Genomic DNA, 27,394 nt, shown 5'->3' with positions numbered 1-27,394 from the left:
TCCTGCTGTGGAGGGGCAGATTGCATCTGCAAATGGCCTGCGTGCAACAGAAAAGTTCACTGGTGTTTCAGTTTTCTGTGTGCAACAGAAAAGTTCACTAGGGCTTCAATTAGTACGTAAATGAGCTTTCAGATTCCTTGGGCAAAACTTGTGTGCTTCTCCCTTTAATTACAAGATATCACACTGAATATCAACAGCACTCAGCCCCAGCCACACTGAACTGGTTTGGGAACCTCACTGCAGCAGAACGTGCGAAGGAGCCAAATGAATAATTCCCCATGAAGCCATCTCTTAAAAATTCAGCCTCCTTCTATCTATTGCCTGACAAATGGCTCTGAGCTGATCCAATTCCTCACCTCCCTTTGCTTATTAGAACACAGCTGAGGAAGCCAATGGCTAATCTTTAAACTTGCAGACTGAGAGCAAAGGTGAGTGAGGAGCCTTTGGATAAAGCACATCAACCTGGAGGCACTGCCCCTGTCACCTGCCCCAGCTGCTCACCAGCAGACTCAGCCTGGTCTGGAAGAATTGGAAGAAATGGAGCAAGCCCTGAGTATCTGCTATCAGCACATTTTTTCCTATGAAAGAACATTCAAATAACTAAAAACACAATTACTGCTGCTGATGCGCATAATAATTCTTGTGCAGTTTATTGAAAATTATTTCCAGTTACTTTGCATTTCAGCTAATCTAAATGTTACCTCTGGGCACCTGATCAGCTGTGGCTGTAAGAGAGACAATGTTGTAGGCCAATGATGCACAAAGCAGCTGAATAAACAGGACTGGGATTGTACCCACATTTTCTGAGCGCAGCTTTTTGGCCGGGCAGCCTCCATCCACGGGGTGAAGCATGTAGTACAGGCGGACTTTGCTGGCATGCTTCCGACTCTGGAATGCAAAAATAAAAAGAATTGAAGTTACAAGGAGCAAGAGGCTCTGTTGCTGTGCTCACTGCACCAACCCGCAGTCAGATTTCACATCCCCCTGGAGGAGAAAAGGCAGAGGGATCCAGGTGAGGAGCATTTGCACTTCTCAGAATTTTCACAGAGCTCTGCACCCAGCTGAAATGAGCTGTGGGATGAAGAAATGGCCCACCCTGGCCCCTCTCCAAGTCCTGTAGGTCCTCCAAGACACAGAGGGAGCAGACAGCCAGGGAAGGAGAGCATTTGTTACCAGACCATTTCCATGGGGAGCAGATTGAAGGATGGGGGTTCCTGAGCTTCAGCCAGAGACACAACAGCACCCTGCAGTGTCAGAGGCACACACACACCAAACCCACAGCTCCTAAGCTTCTAAAGTGATAAAACATTACAGGGGCAAAAAATCTGTGTGCAAGCTGCAAAGATGCCAAGAGGAATCATTATTATGGTTCTGCTCCGTGGCACTCAGCTGGACCAGAAATGGTGCCCAGGTGTCAGAATTAAAAGACAGCAAAGCTTCAGCCTTCTGTAAAACACCTCTCACCTTTCTCTCACCAAGACACAGAGGGAGCAGACAGCCAGGGAAGGACAGCATTTGTTAGCAGACCATTTCCATGGGGGGCAGATTGAAGGATGGGGGTTCCTGAGCTTCAGCCAGAGACACAACAGCATCCTGCGGTGTCAGAGGCACACACACAGACACATTTTATGAAAAATCCTTTTGTTAGGATTTTTTCTCTCCTGAGAAGCTGAGAGGCCTCAGAGGAAAAGAGAAACAATGATTATCTGCTGCTGTGGAATGCAACAGGTGCATCTTTGATTGGTCTCATGTGGTTGTTTTTAATTAATGGCCAATCACAGTCCGGCTGTCTCGGACCCTCTGGTCAGTCACAAGATTTTATTATCATTCCTTTCTATTCCTTGCTAGCCTTCTGATGAAATCCTTTCTCCTATTCTTTTAGTATAGTTCTAATATAGAATTTTCTTTTAATATAATATACATCATAAAATAATAAATCAGCCTTCTGAAACATGGAGTCAAGATTCTCATCTCTTCCCTCACCCTGGGACCCCTGTGAACGCCACCACAGGCACACACACAGACCAAACCCACAACTCCTACACTTCTAGAGTGATAAAACATTAGAAGGGCAAAAAAATCTCCTGTGAGGGAGACATGAGCAGGTTTCACAGCTGGAGCTCATGGGCAGGTGAGGGTCAGAAGAGACAGGGGCTCCCCTGGTGACCCCAGCAGCAGCAGCCAAAGCAAATCCTTGGGACTGGCAAGACTTAAAGGAAGATTTTAAAGCTCTTCCAGCAGGAGCACAGACATAAACCTTCAAAAGCCTGACTTACATCAGGTCTTGTCTTCCAGCAGATGCAGGGGGGGAAAGCCTGCAGCCACAAAATGACTGTACCCAGCATCTGGGCAGCAGACACACGGGGAGCTGTTACCATGTAAATGTTTCCTTTGAATCACCCTTTCCAACTGCCCCAGAGAACAACAGCACCGTAATGTTATAATTCCACATCACAGAGCTGCAATTTGAAAATATTAAATTACCATTAGCACGTTCTGGAAGATTCTTTTTCCTGTGGTATAAACTTGGAGCTAAATTTGCAGGGAGCTATATTTGTATTCGCATGCAGAAATGTGACTATGCAATAATTTTTTCCACAAAGCAAATCAGTCAAGACAAATAATGTCAAATATCTGTCCCCAGCTTGTCTTCCTGCTGCATTTAGCAAATGTGACCTTCCATGGTCAGAGCTAAGCGCAGGAAACCCCAAAGCTCCAGCTATTAGATGAGCAGCCCAGGCAGCGACTGCGTAATTAGAAAATGACAAAATAAAGTGACAAATAATGTTTGAAATGCACAGGACAGAGGCGCAAAGCCGCTCCTGAAGCGATGCTTAGCCTTGCACCACACAGGGCCAGTCAGACGCGCTGTAAAGGCAGCATGGCCAGAGTTTTTCAGCTGGATTTCTTGCACTGACACCCTGCAGAGCAGTCAGCCTCCCTCGAGTCATCCTCCCCAGAGTCACGAGGCTCTTCCCTCGCCTGGCTTCATCCAGCACGTCACCGTGCCCACGCTCACACAGCCACAGCCTGCTCTGTTTGGAGGGCAAAAAATCTGGGAGGGGTTGCTGGGTGTGTGTAAGGTGCAAAGATGCCAAGGGGAATCATTATTATGGTTCTCAGCTGGACCAGAAATGGTGCCCAGGTGTCAGAGTTAAAAGACAGCAAGGTTCCAGCCTTCTGTAAAACACCTCTCACCTTTCTTGGGGCAATTGTTTGGATTTGTGAAAGCCAAGGTAAAGGAATGACTTATGTTTGGCATAATTTAAAACTACACAGCTCCTTATGCAACCTTATTATCTTATGATCATAAAAGTGGAGCTTAACATCATCCCAGGCCTCCGCGTGTATGCGCTGAGCGTCTCCTTCCCTCTGCAGAGCAGAGGAAGCACAGCCCATTTGTCATCCACTTTATCTCTGGCATTTTCTACATTTACATGTGTATTTATCATCCCAACACCCCAGCAGGAGCACGGCAGGAGCACAGTGATTATTCTGAGCGCGCTGCTCGCAAACAGCACTGCGGGTTATCCTCTCCCTGCTGAAAACCTGCAGCTCCAAGGCACAGGGAGGGCAAGTGCCAGACACACGGCGGGGCAGAGGAAGAAAAACAAACAGGAACCTGAAAACTGGGATGAACTGGGATGAGGGCACCTCCAGCTCCCATTCTGACCCATCTCACAGCATCCCCAATTCATCCCCATTGAAATCGCAAGGTTTCGTTTCCCTTCCCGAAAGGAAATAACATTTTAGCTTTAGGAAAGACAAAACCTTGCCACATCTGTAAATCTATCTGTCATCCTCTCCCTGCTGAAAACCTGCAGCTCCAAGGCACAAGGAGGGCAAGTGCCAGACACATTGGGGGGGTGGAGGAAGAACCACAAACAGGAGCCTGAAAACTGGGATGAACTGGGATGAACTGGGATGAACTGGGATTAGGGCACCTCCAGCTCCCATTCTGACCCATCTCACAAGCTTTAGGAAAGACAAAACCTTGCCACATCTGTAAATCCACAGGATTTACATGGAATGAGCACTCATGGAATGAGCACGCTGCCTTGTGCTCCAACGGCCACCACAACCTCAATTTGGGTGCAATAAGGGGCTTTCTGTGCCCCTGAATATTTCTTTTGTACAAAGTGTTATGCCCAGGGCATTCTCACTTTCCTGTCTCTAGTGGGAATAGCACCTTTTAAAGGCACTGAGTCTGGTTTAATACTGCAGGCTTGAAAACCAGCCCTGAAGCTCAATCTGTTTTCACACAGCTGCTGCAGAGTTCTGCATTGCACGCTTATTTGCTACTGTAAGGCTCATCAATAAAAGTAAATAAATGGATCATTTCTATCTCTATCAAATCTACTCCAGTACAGAAGATCGTGGCAGAGACAGCAAAGTTCTGGCAATTCAACCCTAAAACATAAAAGGGCAGAGCAGAGCGAAATTGTGCTATGAAATGCAATTTGATTTTGCATAAATTGGGGTTTGCAGCACGCTGTGCCTGGAGCAGGCAGTGAGGTCCTTGTGGGAGCAGTGGCAGCTGGCAGGACCTGGAGCTGGTTTGGGACACAGCCCTGGTCCCCCTGTTTGATGGAGGGGCTTCTCATCCCTCCTCCCGCCCTGAGCAAGAACAAAATATGTTGTTAAAATTATTTTTTCTTATTTGCATTAATGCCTTAAGCAAGCAAAGCATCTCTTCATAGAAATGTGGAATTTTTGATGTTGGAATGGACTTTAATGATCATCCAATTCCAGCCCCCCATGCTGCCCAGCCAACCTGGCCTTGGATGGAGCCAGCTCCCTCTTGTAGGACAAGCAGGGTACACATTCAGATTTTCTGGCATTTGGCTGTGTGGTTGGAAAAGGACAAAAATGCTGAAATTAAAGATGGACCAGGGGCTCTGGGGAGGACTGACCCATCTCCCTTCACTGCCCCAGCTGAGGCATTACAGCCTGGGGGTCACCAGGCTACACAGACGCACACAGTTCTTCCCTTCTGGGGTCTGGGAGAGGAGTCCCCTCACCAGCTGAGCAGCTCAGACCCCACCGTGGCCCTGGCACTGCTCCCACTTTACACCACGATTCAAGCTGATCCAGCAATCTAAACCACTTTGCTTGCGAGAGCCCTCTTCCTGTCTCCTGCCATCAGGCTCAAATCAACTATCTCTGCAGCTTCCCTCAGGCTGTGCTAGCACATAATCTCATTTCCCTATTCCCCATATATCCCTTCATCAATCCTTGCTCCCTCCTGTGCTGGCAGCTTTATGGTTTTGGGCAGTTTAGCTTTTCTCTCCTGCTCCTCTTCTCCGCTGAGGAGCACAAGCACCAGCAGAGACACAGGTGAGAGATGAAGGAAGGAACCATGGCAGCCCAAATGGCTGCTGCTTCTCTTAGTCTGCATTAAACTCTTTTTCAGAAGGCCATTGGTTGGGTTTTCATCCTTTTAGTGTACACTGTGTTGGTTTTTTTTGGTGTGCTGGCAGTTTCTTAATTAAATCACCACGCAACACGCAGCCACGTGATTTTATTATCTGTATTGGCCCTACTTGTAATCCCATCAAAGGAGAGAAAGTTACTTTGGCTGGCCCAGCTGTCCAAACCTTGTGCAGAATCCCAGTTCCATGGTCCTGCAGCTCCTTTCCTGAGCATGCTGTGCCCAGGGGCAGCGCCAAGCTGGACTCCCTGCACAGGGACCCCTGGCACTGCCATGCCTGGCTCTGTGCTTGCTTCCTCCTGGAGTCTTCCTCCTCTTTCCCATGCCCCCAGGGTCAGCAGTGACAGTGCACAGCACGTGGCCAGCACACTTCAAACACCCACTTGTGAATTGCTGGACCTGCTGACCTGAACTGCATCATTCTGGAATCTGTAATCGCTGCCTAACAACCTCTTCCAAATTTCTACTGGAATGGAACCAATCTATTTCTTCCTCTATGATATAACAACATCCTCTGCGTTTTTTAAATAGACAGGAGAAGTATTTTCAGCAAATGCCTTCCCTTTTCTGCCTCTACTACCCACACAACAAACATTGTCAAGATCCCTGTGGTTCGCTGCAGAGCTGAACTCCCCGGCTGTTATTCCAGACACTGCTGGATGCCAATGTCCTTTTTCTCCCTTTGTAATTTTTGAAAAGCCTCATTTATAATTTATGGTCATTTCTATCAACTTCCCCTTTTTCCTCCACGAGTTAATTTTTTAAAAAGTGTCTACTCATGCTTTTGCCTTCCTGGGCACACAGAAATGTGTCTGCAATTCCCGAGCGCTCGGCTGAATTTTCACCCCCATCAAACCAGCTGCTCCAAAGCAAAGAGAGGCACATTACTCGTTTGGACATTGATTTGTTTACACATTAAGGCAACTACTGAGGATCAATTCAGCCAAGCAATCACTAGCTCCACTTCCTAATATCTGCTTATTCCTTATATCATTCCACCTGCATGGCCAGGCTGACTCCAAGTGGGGATGCTACGCATGAATTTTCTGTCTCAGGAATCCCCATTTCAGCTGTGATCTTTAACTTTACTGCTTCCCATATTGGTTTTGACTGTAGTCAAAGTATCTCTTGTCCAACACACTGCTGGGTACCCTGTGGAGAGGAAATAACTCTCCTTAGAGGCTGTTGTCAGAGCAGCATGGCAGGAGCAGCCAGGCTCAGCACCTGGGGCCACCACGGGCACCTGCTCCTCCCTAAACCCACTGCTAGTCCCTTCTGAGTGCCTGACACTCCTTCTGCAGGTGGATCTTACATCTACACTAATGCAACCATGCATTTAATCCGTTGGTATTATGGGATTTTTCCAGGCAGTGTGCCTCCATGATTGAGCTGAAGGCGTCCCTGCTCTTGGCAGAGGTTGGATCAGATCTTTAAAGGTCCCATCCCACCCAACCCACTGCAGGATTCTGTACACATGCCAAGGGAAAGGGGATGCAGGGATAGAGTGAGCAGGCTGGGAACTTCTGATATTGTAAATCAAAGGCGGCTCCAACGAAGGGGAGAGAGAATGATGCATCTGACTCCATGGATATCAGAGGGGTAATTAATTACTTTATTATACTATACTATATGCATTTCATCTAAATTGAATCTGCCAAGCACTCACTCTGCTCACACTGCACAGAATCTTGTGACTGTCCCAACAGTCCCAACACACACACACACCTGGCACTGACAGGCCAAGGAAACAAAACACCATCACTGGGTAAAAAATCTCCACATTGTATTCTACTTTGGCACAACACAGGCACAGCAAGTGGTAAGAATTGTGTTTTCCCTTTCTCTGAGGTGAATCTCAGAGATCCTTGGGAAGAACTGTGCCCTGCTTTTCTCTGTGAAGAGAAACGTGGCAACACTTGTGATACGTGCTCCACAGAGCAAGCCAAATTCTTGCTGCTCACCTGCAGCTCAAGTCCCTCATCCTGGGTCACTCTTGGGGACTGATATTCGAGGTGTGGGTGGACTTCACCACGGGTACAGCCCCCCATCCCAGCACCAGCAGGCAACAGAAGAGTTAACACAACCACAGTGGGCCCCCAGCAGCCCCACAGCAGCAGCAGCAGCGCTGCTGTCCCCATTCCATCCCCATTTGATCTGTGCGGAACAAATCCCCGCGTCAGTGCCAGTCACTCCTGAGCGCCCGAGCGCACGGGGGCGGGTCTGTCACAACACACACGGAGCTGCAGACTGCTTCCAAACGCCCAGAACCCCGATCCAAACGCGGGCTGGGAGCTTAAATCATGAATACAGGCAGGAGTGAATACCTGGAACAGAGAGGTGCCCTCCTGTGCAGCAGGATCAGCAGGGGATGCTGCGAAAGGGCAAGAGCTGCAGGAATTCATCTCCCAGGGATGCTGGTCAGGGTGAGCCAGTGCAACCTTTCTTTGCTTTCATTCCATGCAGCTTTAATGTGACATCCCTTATGCCTCCCCACTACTGCTAACCCTGGGGTCCCATTTCCCCAGTGTGTTTTACTGCTGCTCTGAAGGACCTTTTAACTTCAGCTATTTTTAGACAGCAATAGGTCTCTGTGTGCAGAGGTGCCTGGGAAGGGAGCCTGCACAGGGCTTCATTTGCTCTGCTACCACTGCTGTTTAGCAATAGATTTTGACACTGGGAGTGCATTAAAAATAATGCTCAGCCATTAATGTTGACAACAGAGCAGTAACATAGAGCCTTGTAAAGTCCCATCCCATCTCCACTGGTTCCCAGCGTGATGCAGCAGCTGCTGCTGCCCTGCATGCAGGGAGAAGCACGAGCCTTGTGCCCTAAAACCCTGGCACCCACCTATCTCCCTCACACACCATGGGTGGCCACATTTTCCTCAGCATACTTTAACTGGGGCTGTCACCACGACACAAATTGCCAAGGAATATCCATTCCTGCATGTGTAGGAATATCCAGGCCTGTATGTGCACACAAAAAAACCCCAAAAAAACAAACCAGAGCAGCACCTTTGTCATCTCCGCAACACAAATGTGCCCTCTTTAGCTTTTTCTCCTCCAGCCAAGGTTCTTCTATCCAACACCAGCACATCTGCAGGGTAACAGTGATGTTTGAACAGCCACCAAAACCTGTGGCAGAGCAGATTCCAGCAGTTGTGGGGAAGGACATGGCAACAACAGCCAGGGTGTCCCCTCCTCCTTCATCCTCTGAAGGATTTACATGTCACTGCCACCAACATGGCAGGTGAGCAGCAACAGTGGCAGAACATATGACAGAGACCACGGCCAGCAAATGTCACATTCCCATCCATGATCACTGACATCAGCAGAACCTGACACACAACAGCCCCGTGCAGCCTTTACCTTCAGCTAAAGCACATCCTTTCCACTCCTCCACCCTGGAAATGCTTGCAGCATCTCACACAGGGAGCTGGGAGCAGAAACAAACCATTCCAGTTCCTTGCTTTCTAGCACAGCATTTATTTTGTTAAATAGGGTATGTGCTCCTTGCAGCACATTAATATTTCAGACACAGGATTGCCCTTCCGAGCACACACATCTTGATCCTTAAGGCACTAATGTGCCAGTAGTAAACAATGTTTATTATTCCTTCAGACAAGCCAATGCTTTACACGTTTCCAGCCAAGGACAGCCCAACTGGAGGCAGATTAACCCCAGCACCACTCCAGCCCGTGCACACAAGGAGCACTGATGAGGCTGTCGATACCGCTCGCCTGCTTTGCTCTGGAGGCAGAGCGAGAAATTCCACAGTGCACAGCTCCAGAGAGCAGCCAAGGGGCATTGGCACTTGATTTGTTCTCCCCAGTTCCTTCTGCATTTGAATTTTAATACGCTTTGCCCTCCCCTGCTGCTCCACCACAAGCATTCCCGCACCCCATAAGGTGACACTTGCACAGGCCCCTCCTGGGCTGCTCTTCCTCCAGACCTGGCATCTTCCTTCATTTTAAATGGAAAAATAAAGCACTCTCTGAACACCTGAAGCAATAAAGATTATGGAGGAAATGGAGAAGAGCATTACAGCAGCTTGAGGAGCAAATGTGGTGATGAATGTGCAGCTCAGGGTGAAATCCGAGAGCAACTTTGTATATGAGGTAATTTTCCTGCAGGATTTTCAAGGGGAAACATGAAAATAAATGGTAACATCTTCCTAATGGCTGTGAACACTTCTACATAGAGATGAGAACTCAGAGCTAACTAAGAAACCTTAGCTCTCTTTGTTTTAGCTTTTTAATTTACAGAGCAGCTCACCAAAGTGATTAAAACAACCTCTCTCAAAGACAGAGCTGGAAGGAAGTGTTAAATTACAGGTAATCCAGTGGGAATCCAGTGCCAAAGAGGCTTTCGGCTCCAGAGGAAGGAAAGATGCAGAGATACAGAAAAGAAAAACCTCATTTCTGCAGCACAGATTTTCAATGGCATTGCAGCAAGCACAGCACGTTGTCACCCCTTGGACCACAAGGTGTGAAATACCCTCAGGTGTGAAATACCCTCCCTGAACTGTGTCTGGCCACCTCCTGCCCTACACCTGCAGCCAGCCAGCACCTGCAGCACACAGATTCTTCACCAAACAGCCACCCTGTTCCCTTTTGCTCCTCCCGAGGAGTAAAGGGGAGCCAGGGCAGCTCAGGGATACTTGGAATCCAGGGATTGTCTCAGGCATCCGTACTTCGCTGCTTTATTCCAGAAACAGTAGTGGGAAGAGAGTTTTCTGATACTTCAGGGGACAAATTAAGGCAGTAATTTGCCTGCAGAATTAAAATATGCAAATGCACTCTCTTTTGGGCACCAACAGTAAGGTTTGCCTCATCCCTCACTCAGAGCTGCCCAGCACCAGCCCCTGGAGATGCTCAGCACTGCAGAGTGAGCTGGGCTCCTTAATTTGGGAACCAAATCAATACCCCAAGGCTCAGCTCTGTCCTGGGGTGAACCCTCGAGAGGAGGGCAGGACCTGGCACTTTCAGCAGCATGGGGAGGAGAGCCAGGGTGCATCAGACACATCAGACAAAGCCAGAAACACAGTTGCATGAAGCACATGTAATAAAGGCAGTATTTGCTGTATGTCAGGCTGGAAGCACAAAGTGCTGCAAACACTCTGATCCTTCTGTCATTTTTCCACTACGCTTGCCCTTGGAAATAATATCACTTAATACTGCGTGACTGACATAAAATCATTTTTTATTCCTGGCAAAGTAGCACAGGAGAAAAGTTATTGGTTGGTGATTTGGAGAAGGAGATGAGACAGCGATTGGAACTGACTATTCCTGTTTGGCAAGATAAAAACGTCCCCCTTTCATAGGCTGCTTCCCTCTATTTTCTTACAGAGAAATGTCTTATTTTGCATGCACAGAGAGCCAAGATTCCAGTCCCTGGCACAAGGGCTGCAGAGCTCACTTGACTGCGCTAGTGAGGCAGTGGATCAATTCCCTTTCTCTCCAGGCTCTCTCAGGAAGGATAAGGGCACTGCCGACCAAAACAAACCCAGACAGAGCCCTGGCACCCACCAAGGGTCCTCAGCACCCATGGGTACCCAGGGTGGCCACCCCCAGGGCTCCTGGAAACGGATTTGCACAAAATTCAGTCTTCTGAAGCTGATATTTCCCCTATTAAAATAACCAGTTTTTAACTATACAGCACTTTCTAAAAGTAAGAAGAAAAAAAAAGAAAGGTGTGAAAATTGTGACCAGCTACTTTATAATTAGAAAGAAACAGTGAATTTTACACTCCTGCTATTAACTAATGGCCTGCAGCAAGGGCTGGCAATCTCAGGCAGGATGAAGCCACTGGGAGATGTGAGCCCAGAGGGAGGAGCCAAGCATTCCTACCTGGATATAATCTGGAGATTCTGGAACACCAGCCCGGCTTCTCCACTGGATTTCCCAGAGGAGCAGCAGCTGCCTCTTCCCCTGGATCTCCAGAGGAAGACTCCACCCTTCTCCAGGATCCCTGCTCCAGCAGAACCACCCCTGACACTGCAGGAGGGCTGAGCCACAATTCCAATGGCGCTGCTGCCAGCACCCTGACCCACAGGGTGTCAGGTTGTGTTCTGACTCTGTCAGTGTTGTTTTAGTTTACTGCATTGTTTATTTTATCCTTTTATTTTCTTCCCTATTAAAGAACTGTTATTTCCAGCTCCCATATTTTTTGTCACCTGAGAGCCCCTTAATTTAAAATTTATAGCAATTTGGGGGGGTCATTTTCTCCATTTCAGAGGAAGTTCGTGCCTTCCTTAGCAGACACTTGGCTTTCCAAACCAAGACAACACCTCACTCACTCCAAGCCTCCTCTCTGTGTTATGTAACCCAGCAGCAAGGTTTGGGAATGACATTATTGTGCCCAACATCTCAGCGTCTGCTGGGATTTCACAGCGGATGACAAACGAGCACAACACCTCGCACTAAAATATACAACAGAAAACCGTGTTGTTTTCCACATTTCAAAAACATCTGCTATGAATTAATGATTCAGCTCATACCCACAGTGACAGGCACAGAGGAGACGAGATTGGCTGAGCACCCTGAGGCTCACCAGGCGCTGCTCCTGTGTCTGCAGCACTGCTCCTGCCTCCTGCAGGCAAAATTTGGCATCCATGCTGCCCAGTATCAGATCTGGAAGGTGGCCTTAAAACTGCAGCCTTCAACTTCACAGAGTTGCCAGGGATCTCTGCTGCACACAGAGGGCAGCCAGAGGAGCTGTTACAGAAGAGCTCCTAAGAAATTCACCAAAACAGACATGTAAAGTGCCCTACAAGCACACGTACATTCTTGTTCCCATTGTTAATTAATGCAGCACAGCATCCTCAGATCATGTACATTAAGCTTCCTGCACATTCTCTGCTGGCCACACAATTGTCTCCCTCGTATATCAACTGCAAAACACTCAAGTCAAACAAAAGCTCGGGGTAACTTCATCTTCCAGGTCCCTGTGCACAAACTCTGCTTTTCTTGGAACTCAGCAGACACTGGGAGTCTCCACGTAACCAAAAACAGAGGCAAAGCAGAGCACTCCCCTAAGTGCAGAAATCCCTCATCCCCCAGCTCATCACACAGAATCACAGAACTGTTTAGGTTGGAGAAGACCTCCATGACCACCAAAATCAAATTATTCCATATTATCCAAATAGCTGTATTATCTCTATTTTATACATTATGAATATACCGAGTTAATATAGTTTATTCTCCATATCCAAACTATGTTTTATAGATAATGCAGACATGCCTCACTTCTGGAGTCCTCCAGGACAGGCTGGAGCATCTCACATGCTGCCAGGGGAGGACAGTCCCTTGTGCACAGCCACCACACAGTGACTCTGCACCTCCTCTGCATTTGAACCTGAGAATCTCTGTTCAAAAGCCCCTCACCCTGGCAGGATCTACTCCCAGGCAGTGAGTTTCCTTCCCTGAAGGATTTTACAGCATCATATCCCTCCATAATTTCCTCCTTTTTTAATAGGAATGTATTTAAGTTTGTTTTGAAGATATGCAGTGCTGTTAATTGCTGTTCTAACATGTCTCTAATAATCCATCCTTTCTAATTATTCATTGCTCACTACCTCTTAAGTGCTTAAATACATTCACAAATTCTAATCTATTCTCTGCACAATCAGTGATTCCTACTCACCAAACCACAGTGCAGCACATTTAATACAACCTGAGCTTGTTTTTGCTGCACTCTTAATTGCTCTCCTTGCTAACTGTGCTTCCTTCAGCCCTGATCAAATTGCAGGCTGACTTGGCAAAAAACAGAAGAAAAAACCAGCCAGACACACAGCAGACACCGCTGCAGTGACATCACCACTGACAAAGTGTAAAAACAGGAAAAACAGTAAATAAAACCAGTAAAAACAGTTCTTCAAATGCTGAGTCTTCCAAGCAGAACTGCAAGAACGGAGCGAGAAACCAAGAACATCTTACCTCGTAATGGGCCACGCGCTGGGACTCGGAGATCAGCTGAGCACTGCACACCTTGCAGTAACTTTCAGTGAACAATTCTTGGTCGATGTCAGAGGATTTCATCTGTGTGTGACAGAGAGAAGAGACAAGAAGCAGAATCAGTCACAGAAAGCAGGCAGATGTGTCTGACAAGGCTCCTATAGAGCCAAGGGCAAGGCAACACTTGAGCCAAGCAGTTCTTGTCACCATGAGGGAGTGAAACCAATGTTGTACAGGTGTAAATGTGACACACAGTCATATTTTCTGGAAAAATCCTCTTTGCCCAGGATTTTTCTCCTGGAAAGCTGAGAAGCCTCAGAGAAAAAGGAAAACAATAATTATCTGATTTGCTTCTCCTGTGTTTTGCTACTTCGGAATGTGTTTGGACGTTGTTTATCCAACATGTGATTGTTTTATTGGTTTCACGTGAATTGTTTTGACTCATTGGCCAATCAAGGTCAAGCTGTGTCGAGGCTCTGGAAGGAGTCACGAGTTTTCATTATTATCTTTTTAACCTTCTGTAAGTATCCTTTCTGTATTCTTTAGTACAGTTTATTTTAGTATCCTTTAATATAATATAGTATCATAAAATAATAAATTAGCCTTCTGAGAACATGGAGTCAGATTCATCACTCACTCCTGCCATGAGGGACCCCACAAATACAAGTCCCCCCACATCCCCAGTCCCTCCCATCTGGATTCCCCAGGTTTATGCACCATGGTTTTAGGCCATGTTAAGTGCTCATTCCTCACCCTGGGCAGTTCCCAGGGACCAGAGCAGGGTCCCTTTGCTGATGCAGAGGGAGACTCAAGGGCCAGCTGTGCCCAAGCCACAGCCATCCTCTGAATGCCACAGGTTCCACAGCAGGGCTGTCCTGCCCTGACATCCACGGGTGAGCTACTGAGGAAGGGCTGCTCTTCATCACCTTTCCTGTCTAGGAGCACCAGGCACAGAACCAGCTCTGACAGAGATCCCTCATGGCTCAAAACACGCTTGCCCATTTGTCATACAACAGTAAAAGAGCTTATAAAAGCTTTTATAGAGAAGGCAAACAGCATCACAACCTGGAGGAAGGTGGTTTTAAGCTGGAAGAGCACTCTGTTGTACTTCTCATTTTAGATGTGGAAGAGAATTGTTTGGATGGTTTACTGGGCTGTGCTGTTCTCCAGCAGCTGTTTAAATATTTATGTGTTCCCCAGAACTTTCTAGGAGGACAGACACTCGCACCTTTAAAACCAGCTTGCAGAGTGCTCTGATTCACAGGAACACATTGCTCCTCGGCTCATAACCTCCTCCTCGTGCCACTGCAGGTACACAGATCTGAACTCACAATCAAGGGGTGCACCAGGAAAGTTCAGGCTGAAAACAGACTGAACCCAAGCAGAACCAGAAAGCAACAGAAGCAGCTACATAGAGAGAATATTTTAAACCAACCCCTATGCAAAGTAGGAGGGAAAAGAGAGGCTGGTGCCTTCTCATTAATGCCAAGATAAAATCTATTAATTCACAATCATAACAAACCTGGGCATAATGAAGACTGATAATACAGGCTTTATAGAGCTCGTTCCACTGACTGGGAAGAAAAATAACATGGAAATGAAGAGGCAATGAGATCTCATTAGCAGACAAAGCCGGGTGCAGAAGGGCTGGTCACTGCCGGGCTGTGCAACAGAGCTGGAGGTGCTGATGCCAAACCCCAGCGTCCTGCCACTCCACGGTTATTGTTATTTATATTTTATGAAAACAAGCAGAGACTGCCAGCCTGGAGACATCAGCTGGCCCTGAGCTCCAGGAAAAGGTTTGCTCAGGTGTTCTGGTTTACCAGACAAAACCACTGATCTCAGAGCTCCTCTGCTGCTGCACTTGCTCTTTGTTTGATTCTGCAAAGACATTTCCTTGTTTTCTCCTGCTAGCTGCCTAGTTTTAATCCTCATTTACTCTGTCCAGAGAGATATTGCACTGAGAAACTTTCAAAGACACCAAAAGACCCTTTTAGGAATACAAGAAGTGTTGCAAAATTGCATCAAAGGCGAAACAAAGTGGGAGGAAGAAATCTCACTTAACTCCAACAGATTGACACAAAGCAAACCAAAGAATCTCATTAAACTTCAATCCAGCAACCAAGCCAGAGACAGGTAACACCACCTTCATTTGCATGCAGCCTGCAATGCTAGTACAAGCCCTCATTGCAAAAATCAGAGTAAATCAAAAGCTTCTCAGCATTAGTTCAGCATTCTGTGCCCTGATAACAGAGCCAAAGTCTATTTTTCTCAAATGGAATGGTCTGTCCTCCTTTATAGCAGCAGGGGTTGAACAGGTTTATCCAGGAGCTGCATCTCAGGCATTTTCTCTAAGCAGCAAGATCTGACACAGGTGTGGGATGTGTTCCCCTCATATCACAGGTTCAGCACCAGGAGAACACAGTGGTTCTGCTGATGATGTGACTGCTGTGCACCATGATTCATGAGTAAATATTCAAACCACCTAATAAAAGTCTCTCTGGAATGGGAGACCCTCACATAACGCACCCAGAGCAGAGTTACATGCGACAGAAGCTCCCACTCTCCCGCCTAACCCTTCTGTGGGTTAATCCGAGCAGTGATTTATTAACTTCTTCTGCCTGCAAGTGTGATAAAGGCAGTTCAGAAGCAATTAATATTTATGTATTTCTAATCACTTAATACCACTGTGGCTCTCTCCCTGCCCACGCATGCCTAACTGCTCCAGGACTGACCAGCCCTCGGCTGATCTCACCTCACAGCCCATCTGTCAAAATGCAGCATGGAAAGGAGGGGTGTCCCTGCCAGCAGCATGTCCTCAGCTGTGAGGGACATTTAAGGGCTGAGCAGGGTGGGACATGTCCCTGAACACTCTCTGAGACTTTTCTTGCTGAGAATTGAAGAACTAACATGGGGTTCATAATCTTTGCACTGGGACGCAGATGATCATGCTGAGCAGAACCACTTGGTCTGCACATAAATATCTGAAACTCCCGGTGCCCTCCTCCTCAGGTGGGGCCTCTCCCAGAAATGACAATGGCTTTGTGGGGTTTATTGTGGCCTCCTGTGCCACACTCCAGTGACAAATCCCCTCCCTGCTCCAGATCCAAGGCTCTGCACACGTCAGCTCAGCATCTCCAGGAATGGCTCAGAGTGTCACAGGAGACCTCGTCTGCAGCACCTTGTGCCATATGGTTGCAGTTCTTCCCAGCACTTTCGGCGACTGTAACAGCTCAATGAAAAATCAATTTCATCAGACTGACGCCAGGTTTTGGCAATGTCCAGGAAGGTGCTAACTAAGCTGCACTAAACTTTAGAGGATAGCAACTCACAGCTGATATCAGAGATGTGTAAAGCCAAATTCCTTTCTAAGGAAATGCTGTGCAGCAGCTGAATCCCTCCAGGTGGGATCAGATGCTAAATGTGTCCCTGTCACACAGGAGAGTGCTGGAAGTGCCCTGGAATTCCTGTACACGTTCATTTCTTCAGTTGCCCAATCGAGGACAAGGAGTGCCATAGGAAACACAGGGTTCAGCAACTTGGTTTTCTCCAGTCAAGAGGAGAGAAGAAAAATGCGATCTCTTATCTGATTTACTCTTGAAGGCCTACAATCACTTTTTCCAAAATTAACAGCCTCCAAAATCTCCACACCAGAGCACAAGAGAAGCAGCAACTGAGCATGTGCAGCAATGCCAAATGCAAACAACAAGCCAAAAATTAAATGTCCTGATTTTCGTGTTATGAATTATTTGTGGCTTTTGCTGCTGCCACTCCCCCATGGATTAACATCTCATGTAACACTTCCTGTTTTTGTCTGTTGTTTAATTTGTCTTGCAATAAAAAGAAAAAAAGCCTTTACTAATAATTAATGCGCTTTGAGCAACTCTGTCACTGCACTGACATCGAGGCATCTGAAGAAATGCAAAAGTGCCTTTTGAAGTGCCTGATTTCCCAGCACGACAAGACAATGGCTGAGCCTGTTCCATGAGTGCAGTTCTCCCTCCGTTTTTATTGTGTGGAGACATTCTGGGTGCTGGAGGCCACAGCAGCCAGGAGAAGGGCTGGGATGGGGCAGCCTGGGCCAATTCTGTGCTGCTGGCAGCCACAGAGAGGACACGACAGGAGAGCCCATGCCATGGTGATGACAGAGCTCTGCAGCCCACCCTGAGCTGGTGCAAGAGCCCAAATTCACAGCCATGGGATCTGCTGGACCAGCCTCAGCCTGCCCCAGCACCTGAATTTCCTTGCTGTCCTTCCACAGTCACAGAGAGACAGAGCAGGGCAGTAACAGAGCCCAGATAATCCTGCGTCCCACAGGTCATGGCAGTGTGTCCCTACCCACAAAGAGCTCCCTGTGAGCCGCATCTCCAGAGGAACTGTGTGCTATTTTCAGTTTTTCCCACTCTCCTGCCAAACCAAAGATGTTCCACGTCCCTCCAGCTGTGCTGAACATCTGCTGCCTCCACCGCGCTTCACCTTCCCTGCAGTTCTTGTTTGGTTTGGGGTTTATCCCAACTCCCTCCATTCCCTAAATCCTCCACAGAGTCAATTTGCTTCACTTCTGCACTGAGCCTTTGATGCATTTGGACACGCTTTATTGGAGCCCTGAAAATCAGAGCAAGATTGTGTGTGGCACGAGCTGGGGAGCAGGAGAGATCCTGCACGTGGCTGCTGCATGTGTCAGCACAGAGAGGAGAGGTTGTGGAGAACAACAAGGGGGAGACACAGCCTCAGGGCACACCAGGCTCAGCCCCAGCACCCCAAATGCCTCATTCCACATGATTTTCCCCCAGTGTAAGCAAGCAAGTCGCTATTTCCTGGGCTTCCAGATAGAAGTGCCCAAGGGAACCAGGTTGGATGGGCCTTGGAGAAACCTGGGCTAGTGGAAGGTGTCCCTGCCCACGGAAGGGAATTGAAACAAGGTGATTTTTAAGGTCTTTTCTAACCCAAACCATTGTGGGATTCTGTGTTTGCCAGGACTAGGAAAAGTACAGTCACACAACAATGGATGGAGATGGTGTTTTTGAAAAGAGCCTCTCAGCTTTCATGCCACTGTGGGGAGGAAACTGCCATGGATGTCTCACTGAATTCCCAAGACTCATGAGCTCTGGGCTAGGGGGAAAGCTGCCAGATGTCCCCATCTCCTCCCCTAACCATCAAGGTCCCATTTATATAAACTGAACCCAGCAAGAGAACAGCCTGATGAACACATCAGGAGAAGGAGGGCTCTGTGGCAGAGGGAAGCCAGGAGAGACAGGCAATACCCTACTACAAACTATGCGTACTTTATTTACAATAATTTTCCTCCAGGCAGAACAACAGCAGGGCCACATCTCCAGGCGTGCCTCTGCAGCCCCCACCTGCACCACAGCACCCACTGATGGGGGAGAAGAAGCAGGAGACTCGAGCTGATGGCACTAAAATCCAGCTGGTGACTTTTTGACCCGCCTGTTTGAAGGGGAACAAAAGGCAAGCAATAGAAATTACAGAAGCAGAGAGCAAAGCACAGGTCTGGGTGTGCAGTGGAGACAAGCCCTCCATGCCCCAAAAGCCTCAGGGGACATGAGGGAAGGGCACTGCCAAGTTCAGAGGGAACCACACTGCAGTTCTGGGAGTAGCATCGTTCCCTCCCTACAAATTCATTAAGCACATGAATTTTTCTAATTATTCACACTACATCATGTAGCAGGGTTTAATTGCAAACATGTGCTGATTTGAATAAAAATACATTTAAATAAAAAGAGATTGATATATTGTGACTGTTTTAATACAGTTTGCAGGAACTCAAGGGAGAGCAATCACATTTTGTGCTGCAGGACTCTGTGGCCAGCACACTTCAAGGACAGGGCTCTGTCCCTCACTGCAGCACAGCCAGGTGGCACAGCTCAATGCTTAGCAGAGGGGACAGCCCAGAAACCTCCTGAAATAAACATTTAAACAGACTTGTGCAGGCTTTGCAGAGACTACCCTCGAGATAGAGGGGCTGCTGGAGGCAGAGGGGAGTCACCAGCATTAGGATGCTTAGGCAAAACAGAGACCTTGATCCAGGTCCCACCTCCCTGCAGGAACAGGTTCCCCTTGACTAAGCCCAGCCTGGGGATGATGCCTGCTCCAGCACAGCCTGGTCCAAAACTCTGGGTTTCTGAGGTTGAGGTGACCCCTGAGGTATTCGAAAGTCTTTTTTCCCAGCCCCGTGACCAAAGAAGAAGCCAAGAATTGTTGGTTCTGCTTTTCAAGGTTGGTAATTTTTCTTATCTATCCCATTCTTTCTCTGACCTGCTGGGATCTGTCCAGCAGGTTGGGTTGTGGCACAGTCCCTGCCCTTGGCGTGGTGTTGGCTTTTTATACCAAGAACTACGTGTGCTTTACTTACAATAATTTTCTATACCTATCACCTGTGTTAGACAGTCTGTGTCTACTCCAAACCAATCCAAGAGTGTCACCACCACAGAAGATGGAGGACAAGAAGAAGAAGAAGAAGGACAGGACATGCCCAGATTCCTCCATCTTGCTTCTTGAACCCCCATTCTAAACCCCCAAAATTCTACTTTTTCACCCTGTGACAAATTAACATTCTGCTCAAACCCTTGTGGCTTGTAAATCCTCACACAAAGTTGATAATTGTTTCCAAGGGCTAAAATCAAAGGCACAGGTGTTTTTGACTCTGTGCCAAGGTCTCTGAGCCCCCTGTAAGGGTCTTGAATCACCCAGAGCAGCCAGAGGAATGTCCTGGGTCCTGACACAGAACCCTGGTGCCTTCTCCCACATCCTGCTGCTTTCCCCATCACTCCTCCTCCCATCCCACCACCACCAGGGGTGGTTTTGGCAGCTCTGGGTGCCCCCAGCCATGAGCAGGGCTGCTGCAGCCCCTGGGCTGAGCAGCCACCCTGGCGGGTGTCAGGGCGTCAGGGCACAGCGCGGGCTCACACACCACAGCCAGGGCTACCATGTGATGCTCACCGTTGCCATGGAAACGGTGGCTTCTCACAAAAAGACACATAAATAGCCTCAGCACTGGCTGAGCGTGGGCACAGACAGGCTGGGGGGGCCCCGGTGGCTGCTCACTGCTGCCTGGCCAGGCCCTGCCCAGCCCTGCCAGGACCACACTCTCATTTTTGGATAAGCGGGACCTACTTTTTCCATGGCTCCCTAATAACACACAAAATGGCAGTAAGTGAATCCCATGCAGGCAGCCCGTTGCCTCTGGTACTTTGCATAATCAGGGCTTGTCAGTCCCCATCAGCTTCAGCTCAGAAACCCAAGAGGAAAAGCCATGTAAGGTGGCAACAGACTTAGAAGAAGCCTCCAGAGAACAAATCTGTCCATCGCTGATGGGGGATTATTTTAATTCTGGATCCCTGATAAAAGGCTGCATGCTTGGCTGGCTGGCTAAGCTAAAGCACCTCTTCCCAAAACCACAATCAGGCTCAGCAGCACTAACCCCAGATCAGTTTACTGTCACTGCTGACAGCTCTAAATGCTCCCTGCCCAGCTGACATTAGAGAGTTAGAGAGAGCAGAGATGCTCCAGGTCATCCACGAGTTTTGGTGCAGCAGGTGGGCTGAGCTGCTCTCCACTCCCCAGGATGGCTCCTCTCCCACCACGTGCTGCCAGCCAGAGATGACTCACTGACTGCCACCTGGCGAGGATTTACAGGAGCTCGGGTGCCACCAAGGCAGTGAGAAACTCCAGCCAGGAACCCTCCCTGTCCGTGATGAGCGATGGACTCTGCTCCCTCCAGCCACAGCACAGCTTCTTGTCATCAATGTAATGATTTAGAAACAAGATACCAGGAATGCAAATGTTTCCAGAGTTAGCACACAGCAGCTAAACCTCTGGTCTCATTAAACTGTACATCCAAATTCCACATCCTCTAAAGGGTATCAGCAGATTTCATTAAACTCCTTCTTATTATCATGTAATCTGTCAATTAGCTTTGTGAGCACCAGCAAACAAGGAGCTTTATCTTAAGTAAAACATAAAACATTTACATCCTTCCTACAGCACTTTCTTTATCTTTGCCCATCTTTGATTTAAAAAAAAAGAAAAAACAAGCTCCTCCTTTTGTTTACATTTGCTTTCTTCTAAGAAGCAGGAGCATCTCCCACTCTCAGCCACATAAACAAAAGCATGCTGGACTTTTGAGTTTTATGTCAGACCTGTCTTCCTTGGGCATGGGAGCATCTCAGCAAGGCACTCAGATAACTCAGGTTTCATCTTCTCTGGAAAAAAAACACCATTCTGTTCCTTACCAACAGATGAGCAGTGAGAAATGGTTCATCAATGCCCACTGCAGTGCTCCAGCCCCGCGTGCCAAAGGGTCCCCAGAAATGCAAATTGCTCTGTTTCTGTGAGAAATTAAACTGCCACTGCAGAAGGGCTGGAGCTGGGCACTGGCTGCTCCTTTCAGAGACCAGCTCTGACTCATAGGTTTGGAAAGGTCTCCCTTTCCCTGCATAGTCTGGGGACTCCAATTCCTACAGTATTTATCAGGCATCCCCTGTGGTACTCAGAAGCAACAGAAAGGCATTAAAACAAATTAATGTGTTTCATATACCATCAGTTTTCCACGTGGAGTTTGTAGATTATCCTGCACCCGTGGCTGTCAGCCTCACGGTCTGGCTAGGAGGGAAAAGGGCTCAAAAATGCTCCTTGTATGTTCTGCAAAGCCAAAACCATCCCAGCTGCTTTGCAATGTCCTGTCTAACCCACTGTTGGAGCAGAACACTGTGAAGTGGCTCCTCACATCCCTCTGTCCTCACTCCCCTGTTCCCAGATGTGGGGATCTGCTGGGACCCCCCTGTGCCTGTGGGAGCAGCCCAGCACCTCCTCAAAAAGCACAACAAGCTGAAAGTGCACTGAAGGCCTCTGATAATTAAGCAGGGAAAATAATGGGTCCCCACACTCTGTGTGACTCCTGCCCCCGCCAGACTACCATGAACTACAGCTGCGTGCTTGAAAATTAGACAGATTAATTATTGCTACAATTAGTAGTATTGTGAATCATCTCTGGTGGCAGGAAATAATATTGTCATAAACCAGTCTAATTGCTCAGTATTTCCAAATGAGCAGTTGAATCCACAGTTATCATCTTGATGCTTTCACTAGTGACACTGTAGGGTGGAAAACACGGAATTGATTAATTAGTTTTCATTTTAAGTCAAACTAAACTCTGGCTTCGGTGCTGTCACTGAAGCCAAGACTGAAGCTCAGAGGTGGCATCCCCAGTGTCCTGAGATGCAGGGTTACAGCTGAGAGGAGGGAACTGCCAGCCTGAGCACCCTGCTCACACAGCCAGGCCACAACAGCTTCTGCCTCTAACACAATCAGCTCACATGTGCTCATTGTATATCAAATAATAGAGGGGCTTGCACAGCACTCTGCACAGCAGCAGCTTTAACCCACTAATTTATGGTTTCAAAAGCTGTGGGTGTTCAATTCCATCCCGTTCCTGGGGGTTTCTGACAAGCCACTCCAGGTGCTGCAGATCCAGCCCTCCAAGCTTTTCCCGTTTTCTCGGCGAATTTTGAAACCAGAGCATGTCTCACCTTCACAGCTCACTGCTGGGTGTCATGTCTCTGGCTGCATCCTCCAAGCTTTAAATACCAACGTCTCACTTCACCACCAGGTCCACCCACTGTTTTTAAGCGGCTGGATCAAATTTAGGAGCAGTTTTGAGTTCACAGTGCAGCTCCCCATGTCTCTCCTCATGGTTCCTGTCACTTTCTGGGAGCTGTGGGTGCAGCTCCATCACACCCAGCTCACGGGCAGTGGGCTCAGGTGCCCTTTGTGGCACACACAAATAACATGGATGTGATATATAAGCAAGTAGATCAAAGCAGGAGACAAGTGACACCTCTAGGGTGCCATAAACTGGAAAGGTTTATTTATACTCTCCCACCTTCGGGATTTGTTTCACCAACAAAGATGCATTGGCAAAAAGCAGGTCTAAGCTTCACCATACCTTCTACACCGTTTCCCCTTAAACAAGGCAAAGTAAATATATTTCTGCTTCAGAATTAAGAGCAGCAATATTCTTCTCCCCTATTGCTTTCTAAATGAAGCTCCTGAAAACCCTTTTTGAAGCTTCCCAAATTCATTTCCAGACCAGCTCCCCGCTGTGCTCAGGAGAAATGGATTGAACGAGCCTTTTGAAGAGCAGCTGCCCGTAAACTGCTCTGGGGACAGCTCAGCTCAGCTTTTTCCATGTCTCCTGGAAGCAGGACAGACAAAACTCCTAGGACCAAACGTGCATGTGCAGGAAAAATGCTGCCTTTGGGTGAGAGCTGCACCTGAGGTTTGAGTCCCAGGCAGTCAGGCCCCTGACAGCACAATAAAGGTCTAAAACCTGTCAAGCATTGCACAACAGGCAAGTCTTGATATTGCAAATATTCATCTCCAGCCACTTCCAGTTAATGAAACAGAGCAAACTGTCGAGGAAAATGGGAACATTACAGTAAAAACAACAACAAATTAAACTCTAATGCAATTAGAGAGTAATTAGGGATCTATCCTCTGGGAGCATTTTGGAACTCTGGGTCTTTCTCAAAAATCTGATCCCTCTGCAACTTTATTCCTTCCTAGTTAATAAGGAAGAAGTGAGTGGCACGGCTCCCCCTGGTTCCCTGCAAAAAGCCATCTTCTGCTCTGCAGGAGCAGGAGGTGCTGGCAGGTAAAGCATTCACACCTCCAGGCCCAGGAAAACGCAGGTGTCAGCAGAACAGGGTGCAAAGGGAGAACAGAAAACACAGCAGCCTGTGCCTGCTGCAAGGTGACCAGAAACACAAAGACCCAAAGGCTCGTGTGTGCGAGCCAGGCTGAGCAGGCACAAGCCAGCCTGGAAAACCCTTTCTTTTCTTGCACACAGCTCAGAAAAATACGTATTTAATACCTCTTGACTTTTTAAATGCACTCACAAAGGTACTCCTATATGTACATTAACTAAACCTACCTTAACTATACATATATATAAGGTATATATATAATAAGGCATGCATATAAAATAAGGTATGTATATAAAATAAGGTATGTATATAAAATAAGGTATGTATATATAAAATAAGGTGTATATATATAAAATAAGGTGTATATATATAAAATAAGGTGTGTATATATAAAATAAGGTGTGTATATAAAATAAGGTGTGTATATAAAATAAGGTGTATATATATAAAATAAGGTGTATATATATAAAATAAGGTGTATATATATAAAATAAGGTGTATATATATATAAAATAAGGTGTATATATATATAATAAGGTGTATATATATATAAAATAAGGTGTATATATATATTAAATAAGGCCTACATATATATTAAATAAGGTCTACATATATAAAATAAGGTGTATATATATAATAAGGTATATATATATGTATATATATATATACACACACATCTTAACCTCTCAAGCTTGCTGCAGGACAGAGCAGGGCAGCCTTTGGGCATCAGTGGTGCCCCAAACCTGCACACTGCCTGCACTGCCTCCCTCACAGCCAGGAGGGCAGGGGATGTGCAGTGTGGTACCAACAAGGCATGCAGGAAATCACAGGAACACTGAAAAGACAAGGAAGCACTGTCCCATTCAGCCATTTCTCCATCCAGGCTCATCCACACGATGCCTGAGGGTTACAGCAAAGCCTGGTGCTGTTAAATCCTCCTCTGGGGGATGCAGACACAGTGAACTTCAGAGGGTGAGGTGGTAGGGCATGGAGAAAAGCTTTCTCTCCATTTTCTGAGGCTGCTGCTATTGCTGGGGGCAGCCCCATCTGCATTTCACAGCTCCAGTGCTTCTCAGCAAGGGGTGTTTTTCGTGCTTTGAAAGGAGTAATAAAGCTCTGTCCTGCCACATGTCCTGCTACCTGCCCTGTCAGGGACATAATCCCCTCTGTGCTCAGCAGAGGAAGGCACCTGTGCAAGGAAGGGAGGTGAGAACCTTGACCTTCAACTGTTTCTGTACCTAAATCTGCCCTTGGGACACCCAGAGCCCCATTCTGGCCTAGAAATTGGCCCAGTTCTGATCTCCCAAACCAGTTCTGGATCTCAAGTCACACCTCTTTCCTTGGGAGCTTAACCCAGATAAAGTGAGAACCCCAGATCCCAAAGCGCCCAGGGCAGCAGTGCAAGGACCAGCCTGGAGCAGCCCCAGGACCCCACAGCCCTTTCCAAGATGGCTTGAAGAGCCTGCCTAAATGTGAAAGAACACCTTGCAATGGAAAAGGGCATGATTAGAGACCCACAGGCCTCGAAAATATGCCAACTTTTGGTCAAAAGTTGCTTCTTGCAAAGGAATAATTCTCAGCAAACCCCCACTATTGCTGTCTGCCTTTAACCACTGGCATGAGGGCTGTCTGTTAGGGGGCTTTGGGATTTTCCCTCCCTCCCTGCAGGGAGAAATTACAAAACCACCTCGCAGACCTGACCAGACATCAGCATTCCCAGGTAAATCCCCAGCAAAGGGGGAGAGGTGGTGCAGGAGCTGTAAATCCCCAGCGAGAGGAAGCCAGCTGTGAGCAAGGTGCTCAGTCAGCAAGGACCAAGCGGCTGCACCAATTCCTCTGCAAAGTGGAAGCAGCAAATAAAACAAATCCAGGCAAATATCAGCAAAAACAACTCCTTATACAGATACTTTTCAAGTGGGGGCAGTCAGCAATGCTGCCAATAGCTGGGGAGGCCTCTCAGGGTGCAGCACACCTGGAAAAGGGAAAGGCAGCAGCACTGCACCTCCTCTGTGCCGTCCAGGGCAGGAGAAGGCAGAAAAGCCCGAGGGAGGAAGGCTGGATGAAGAAGAAAAGTTAAGACTGAGCAACTCAGAGGCAAGAGAAATAACTTCTGAAACACCCCAGCCAGGCAGGCACACGCAGAACCATGGTGCAATGTACAGACTAGGATCAATTACTCGGAGAGACTCACAAGTGAATAAAAATGGTCAGATAAAATCAATTGTGAGGCCTGGAAATCACCTCAAATTTTGAAACTGTCCCACCCCAGGATGTGACCCAATGTCAGGATCCTCCCCAGGGACAGGGATGCAGGAGGTGCTGGTACAGGGACACTTGCATCAGGAGGTTCATAACCTACAGGTCTGCACTATTCTGAGAGTAATAAAGGATTCCCAGCCTCCTGCTTCTGATAAAATCAGGGGGAAAGACCCATTTGTACTCTAGAAAGCTCCTGTGCTGCCTCTCCTTCCTGTCCCTTCCTACAGCAGATGAGTCACTGTCTGGAACCTTTAGCAAAACACCTCTTATTGTTTCAATATCAGGTCCCTGCTACTCGCTGCCCCCCAGCACAGTGCAGTAAGAGTCAGGCAGTGCCCCAGGTCACTCTCCCTTTCCTGTGGGATGATGAGGAAGCCAAAACTGAAGCCCCTGTGTCCAGCATCTCCCTCCTGCCCAAGAGCATCCCCTGCTCACCTCTCACCTCCCTGGTTGTGTTTTGCAGAGGGACTGCACGTGCAAGAGCAAACAGCACAACCTCACGCAGAAAATGCAAACTGATGGGTTTTCACCCAACGCTCTGCAAATCTCGGTCTTCACCAAATACCACACACTTCAGCGTCATGGGAGGTTAAGAGCAGTGTGTGGGTGTCCCAAGGACAGGCGCCCAAGCACGATTAGAGTCAGGAACCAAGGGGGCACTGCCCAAGCCCGGTGTCACTCGCTGGGGTACACGAACCGCGGGCAATCCGCTCAGGGGGCAGCTCCAGAGACCCTTCCCACAGCCTGAACCAGGTGTCACTTCAGCCTCCCTGTGCCAGGGACAGCTTTGGCCGGGCTCTGACCTCCGGACACCCCCAGTGCAACACGTGCGGCCCGGCAGCCCCCGGCCGCACGGCCTGATCCCCTCAGCCGGCCGAGCTGTCCCCAGGGACGGCGGCCCCAGCCCGGCTCAGCGGCCTCCCTGCAGCCGCCCTGCTGCCTCAGGAAGTTCTCCCAACTTCCCAAACAACGCAGCGAACCGCCTTGTTTTCCTGCATCTGCAGACATCCCTGCTCGTACCCCGAG

General features: G+C 48.0%; 1 protein-coding gene across 1 annotated transcript in view; it reads right to left on the bottom strand.

Moving 5' to 3' along the window:
• Window positions 1-27,394, bottom strand: part of ZMAT4 (zinc finger matrin-type 4) — a 51,869-nt gene that overhangs the window by 21,838 nt on the left and 2,637 nt on the right. Inside the window, exons 2-3 of the mRNA XM_005429238.2 lie at window positions 13,368-13,469; window positions 799-888 (exon numbers count right to left, since the gene is read on the bottom strand). Coding sequence (XP_005429295.1) covers window positions 799-888; window positions 13,368-13,469 — 192 coding nt within the window. The remainder of the gene's footprint in view (window positions 1-798; window positions 889-13,367; window positions 13,470-27,394) is intronic.

This window comes from Geospiza fortis, unplaced genomic scaffold (genome assembly GCF_000277835.1).
Source record: "Geospiza fortis unplaced genomic scaffold, GeoFor_1.0 scaffold417, whole genome shotgun sequence".
Lineage (NCBI taxonomy): Eukaryota > Metazoa > Chordata > Aves > Passeriformes > Thraupidae > Geospiza > Geospiza fortis.
Note: the sequence above shows the minus strand (reverse complement) of the source record. Positions and strands in the feature narration are given on the sequence as shown.